We start from the raw sequence: 6,157 nt of genomic DNA, 5'->3' as shown, positions 1-6,157 counted from the left end.
GGACCATTCACAAACCAGGTACGCTTCAAAATCACTGCAAAAGGTGGCAACCTTGCCAAAAAGAAAACCTAATTAAAAAAAAAACTGTTGTACTTGCCACTTACAAAGATAAAGTCGGCAGGGTGATCATAAGGTTTTCTTTACCGCCAGCACTCACGAATATAAACAAATGGCTGCGGTTTGACCAATGGCCACCCCGAGTAGAACTCCGGAAGCAATGGCGTGGCAATCGCAGCTGCGGCGGCACATCTCAGTCACCCGCGTAACGGAGGAGCCGGCGGTGGGCCCAGCGCCGCAAGTGTGCGCCGTGTGACGTCACACCTTCTGGAGAATGCACTGCTGGCGCAGCGGCGACGGCACCTCTGAGTCACCCGCGCCCCGGAGGAGTTGGCGGTGGCTCCGCGCCGCTCTGACGTCACTCGCGCATGCGCAGTTGGGTGTCTCTGTGGCTCCGGGAAATCGCTCACCCCTAGCGTAGTGTTGCTTCCGCAACCATAGTTCTTAATGGAAAAGCGACCCGCCTGATCACTGACGGCTCCCATGTCCTTTATTATATGCATTGTTTTTCAAATAAGCTTTCAGTTTATAGTTGCGCCACGTCCGGTCGTTGTGTTGTTTTCTCACATTCTCTTCTGAGCGCAGACAGGCGTCAAAGCAGTTACATGCACACAAGCTACAAGATTACACACACACAGAGAGACCGCATATGTGTGTTGCAATTTAATATAAATCAAAGCAAAGATAGCAGCTAACCTTTATTCACCGACGTCTCCAATGTGCATGCTAGCCTCCACGCGTGTAAACTTTAGATGCGCCTGGTTTTTGAAGTTTGACTCGACACCTGATCAATAAGCTAGTTTGAAGGCAAAGCGGAAGTAAAAAATAGTAAGGAAGCGTGCAGTGGTCTAATTGCCTTTGATCCCAGTGATGATGCGTCAATCGCAACCTACGCTACCCAGAATCAAACGCTGCGGACATCTGGGAAAAAGTCATTGGGAAGGCGTTTGAATGCACTCATTCACAGAACAGGGAGAACACGCGTTCCCTCAGCGCAACTGATTCCACTGTAAGATGTGCCCTGAAGCGCCGGCACATGCATAGACGCATGCTACACGACTGTTCAAACAGGCATTTCAGCTTTCCCCAGCTCGAAAAATTCTTAAATTCAACTTTGAGGAAAAGAAATAGCGCAGTAACTGTAGCACATCTCGGTGCATACCTCAACTGATTAACTGATTCGTGAGGAAAAAGAGGAATGCGGGAGTAAAGGATTGAAAAGAAAAATTCACCAACTGCGCCTCTGTTTTCTTTCCCCCTTGCTGGGTCCAAACGAACGCCGTGGTTGAGAGAAATCGTTCTCTGCACACGACCCGGGAGGAAAAGCACACGGCAAGCTCCTCAATGCGTGCTGTTTTGGGGCTTTCGGACCATTGAAAATGTTAACGCATATTTTAAAAAGAATAATTTGCTGCGCGCCAGCAGTACGAGGCCAAGCTCCTGTATGAAATGCACAGAAAAGCGGTCAATGTGGCTGTGCCCTAGGACAACAGGGATTGTGCGGTCCTTTGAAAAGCGTTGTGTACGGCGTCAGGTTGAAGGTATGCTGCATGCATTTGCTGTTCGTCTCTTGACCGTCGGCGTTACACCAACTTCTTGCCATAGGCCTCATCCGGACTGAAACAGAGCGCGTTACATGAACTTTGATTTAATGCACAAGCTCAAAAAACATAAACAAACCCTTGCACATCAAACGTTACTGTACAACTCACATGCCGTACTTTTCAGGTCGACCACTGACCCTTTTCGGCCGGCTAAGACTTCCATGGAAATCGAAAATGCTTAATGTCCTGCAGCTATCCAGCGATACTTGTGCAGCTATAGTGACTACCATAAAAGCCACAGAAAATGTAAATAACCGTTTTTATAACAGTTTTCACTTCCTTTGTGCAGGGAGACATGGTGAGATCAGATCACAGCGTCCGAGGAATTTGTGGCGGAAAGCCCGCTTAACGAACTCCACAGCAGTCAGCGACGATTGATTCAGTACGTACCTCAGCCGCCGTGAAAATGGTGCAATTGCATTGAAGGCTGTGCACATGGAATGTTTTTAACTAAAGACGCGTTATAAATTGATAAGCTGGCGATAACGATGGATTAGGGTCGCAACAACGAGAGGATACTGGCCGGTATGGGACAACAAGTGGAGGAACATTTCTTTTTGCCAAACGCACATGAGAATGCAATTTTTCAAGCACAATATCATGCTAAATGTTGCACACAGACTTCCCCCACTACCCGAAAAAATCCCGTCAATTGGGCGCGAAATTGCTCATGTAGCTGTATAAGCAGTATAAACCTGTTGGCAGCGAAAGCGATTCGCCTATATGGCATTGGTCGAAATCATCACGGCAGCGGCTTTTCTGTACACTCCGCTGAACATTCTTACAAGAAATTTCGGCAACATGACAGGGCCCAATGCAATCCGCTTGAAAGTAAACAGCTGCGTTGCTCGAGCCTGCAGAACCGCCTCGTGCTGCGAATAGAAAATGTTGCTTTACATCGCAAATTACCGGCAGAAAATGAGCAAAACAACTCCAGGCTCAAGTAACGTTTGCGAATGGATAACGGGAGGTCGGGGTCAGTTCGCCTGTTTAGGTAAGTTTCCAGCTGCGTGCCGCCGAGTGGAGAAAATCATTCTCTTTCGCAAATACACCACCTGCTGTCCTTTGAGCGAACATCACAGTTTGCATAATTAGGCGAGCGCACCTGTGGCCTACAGAAAAACCCACTATATAAGCGCCACGGTGCCAGCAGCGGTGCATGGGATTTGGCATACGGCGCCCATTACCTAGAAGGCATTCAAGAGAAGCATCATGAGTGATTTAGTCGATAGAGCGAACAAACAGTTCTGGGTCAATCTGTGGAATGATGGTCAGTCAATATGGCAGCAAAAGAACGTGACCAAGTAAGTACGATAGGAACGCCGCCTATCAACTTTCATGACAAGCTCGCTGTAAAGATGACAGTTAGCAGATGTATCTGTTGTTCCAACTTGTATCTCGGACTACCTGAGCAATATAAATGCCGCGTTGTGCTGCGGAAAATAGAGGGCTTGAAAGATTGAGGTTGCTGGATTGGAATAGGAAGTTTGAAGCGATTAAGTCCCGCAGCTTGCATAGCACTGAGTTGATTGGAAACGCATACAAGAGTTATTGTCCAGCAGTGGGGATAGATATGTTGATGATAATGATAGTGTCTCCTTTATATAAGGGGTCGTCCAGAGCTCTCAATTTATTCGGACAAAAGTTGTAATCCTCTGTGATCAGTAATCTAACTCCCATTGAGTCAGCAACCATCGAACGTTAACGACGGTTCTTTGAAAGGTGCATCTATGCAGCATATTTAAACGGAACTTGTGAATTATACGATTGTAACGGTTCTGGTGAACCGCAGTACCAATTCCACAAAGCAAATCGCAGGATAAAATATCCGATGAACAATTTTTTTAGTTTTGTTTTAACAAGATAGTGCTTTGAAATGCCAAGTTACGCGAAAGGATAACAAACTTTTTTATAATTTTGCAGTCGGTATGTATATCGTCTTTGTGGTTGTCTGGCAGCTCTCTCTCGGTTAACCAACCGCCTAAGTAACAATTGCCTAAGTAACACAGAGGCTCTCTGAAACAAAATTAATATATTTAACATATTTATTTCGTTATTTAAGTAACCTCTGAGCAGACTTGGAGGAATTTTGAGTATTCCGTAACTTTTACTTCGCTCAAAGAGAATTTGCATGGCACAGACAACCTAAAGTGTTTCGCATGTCTAAGAAAAAACCAATGGTGTATGCTGCGGATTCGAAGTTCTATTTTAGCAGCGAGCAAAGCTTGATGAACTTATTTATGTTCTAAAATTCCATATTAGAAACGCTCAATGAAGCCTTGAGTTCCATTCTCAAAAATATTCATCTAACCACATCTTTTCCCTGATTCAAACTTGCATCATTTTTGAAACACTCGGCATTTCGCACCATGAGACTGCAACGCTGAAAGTAGCAATTTGGCACGAGTTAGCCTAGCCGCTGCGTCTGCTTTCGTGTTTCCAGTAAAAGGTCAATGGCCCGTATTCAACCCGCGGTGGTGGCTCAGTGGCTAGGGTGCTCAGCTGCTCAGCCAGAGCTTCCGGATTTGAACCCGACCGCGACGGCCGCGTTTCAATGCAGAGAGATAAAGAGGAAGAAGGAAGGCAGGGGTGTTAACATGAAGGGTGCTCTGGTTCTCTACCCTGCGCTGGGGAGGAGGGATGAGGGGATTGAAAAGAGAAAGTGAGAAGGGTAAAAAGCACAGAGAAATTTGTTATTCAAGCCACTCACGATGGAGGTGAAACGAAAAAAGGCGCCCATGTGCTGTGCGATGTCAGTAGGTTAAAGTTCCCTACGAGGTCGAAATTATTCCGGAGCCCTCAACTGTGGCACATTTTTCTTTCTTTATTCTTTTAAGCCATCATTTGGCCCTCAGTATGCTCAGCTGTCAGCGAATCCCCTCACATCCGGGAAGTGCTGGGTGTCTCAGGCCCTGTATTTTAATATGACTTCTTCTTTTACGAACTTGTTCTTTTTAAAAATATTTTGTCGTCGCAGGGCTAAACGCTGTATCTGCAGAGAACTTCTTGAAAGGAGAAGCATGGTTACCTCCATATTTATCACTTTTGGGTTTCAGTAGTAATCTACAATGGTTTGCCGTCCAGACAGACTGTACATATGCGTGAACTGCGTAAGTTCTCCACGTCGCCGTATCGCAGACAGCTCCTGCAGCAATAAATGGCAGTGCTTTTGCCCACGATGACTTTCGAAGCCCATGCTCCCTTTTTTAGCACTGGACGGTTTCCCCTGAATATGTGAGAAGAGGCATCGGGCCACCATCGCTCTATGTTATGGGCACCGGTGCCTTGTCTGCCCGCGAGCCGAGATCACTCCTGTAGGTCAGAAAATATGAGCAGCCTCGTATCCTCTTACTGGCTTGGCACATATCGTATTGTTCCTGCGTTCTTTGTGATCGTGTCAGGAATGAAATACACTACAGCTAATTCCGTTTCATACACCATGTGCAACGCTTTGAAGGCTACGGAAGTAGTCCGCAGAAAAAAATAAAGAGAGGTAAATCACTCCGCGCTGTTTTGTGGCCGTGTGGTTTAACGCGTCGCTCCGGAGAGTCGACAGGCAGTACAGGTGCGTGGGTTCAAATACCGGATGGTGAAACTTATTTTTTTCGCACATTTTTTTTTTCATCGCAAGTTGAATTTCGCGTGACTTGACTGAGAAAACTCGTTTTGTTCAGAATCGCTTGAATATTATGGCGTGTTCTGAAATGAACTGCACGGATCTGTTCATTTGATGCATACCGCGTTAATGTGAGCTGTCCGAAATTCGTTGTCAATGAGCTCCCACCGGCTTTTGGTCACCAGTAGAGGTTTTCTTCCCGATTCTGCAGCATTGCGACTATACTTTTTTGATGCAAGCGAGAGGTTTGTGCGAAAGATGACATTCATTCGTCGGGTTTAATTAGCACAGTGGTGAGTGCTCCACCGTGGCCCGATTAACAAGTGGCCGTCAGCAACTTTCGGGTCAAATTATTTTTACACACACCACCTCGATATGGCGTGTTTTCCCGTGTTAAGTGTTAAATTTAGAAGATAGTGTTGATTCACACAGCGAGAGAAAATAGTATTGCCTCAATAGTTAGATTTGTTGTCGTGCACAAATGTATATGAAGGCAATACAGAGGCAAGTCAGCTTGTCTCGATTTCCCTGCTCTACTAGAAGAGCAGAAGCTGCTCAGGCAGGATTTTCATGCAGCCAGGTAAAAGGGTTCCAAGCTGAGGGAGCGTCAAGTAAGAATGCGAAAAAAGTTGTACAACGCTAGGTAAAAATATTTCGAAAGAGCAAACAATAAATGAGACAGGACAATAAAATATGCTGACCCCGCAGTGTTTGCCAGAAATGGTCTATTCTGGAAACAGCCAGTGGTGCTTTTTCATGAAAGACGCTATGATACGGAGCATTGCCCATGACGACAGTGCTATTGGCCGGAGTGTTTGGCAAAAATCGGTGAACCACTTCTCAAAGTAGTTGCCATCCATCTCAGAGTGGTAGTCAGCGT

General features: G+C 46.0%; 1 protein-coding gene across 1 annotated transcript in view; it reads left to right on the top strand.

The window, feature by feature from the left end:
• Window positions 1–2,873: 2,873 nt before the first annotated feature.
• The window catches only part of LOC149325557 (thiopurine S-methyltransferase-like), an 83,757-nt gene continuing 80,473 nt past the window's right edge, over window positions 2,874–6,157 (top strand). Inside the window, exon 1 of the mRNA XM_089563189.1 lies at window positions 2,874–2,965. Within this exon, the coding sequence (XP_089419315.1) occupies window positions 2,874–2,965 (92 nt within the window). The remainder of the gene's footprint in view (window positions 2,966–6,157) is intronic.

This window comes from Amblyomma mixtum, chromosome 10 (assembly GCF_055824585.1).
Source record: "Amblyomma mixtum isolate Tamu chromosome 10, ASM5582458v1, whole genome shotgun sequence".
NCBI lineage: Eukaryota > Metazoa > Arthropoda > Arachnida > Ixodida > Ixodidae > Amblyomma > Amblyomma mixtum.
This window is presented reverse-complemented; position numbering and strand designations above follow the sequence as displayed.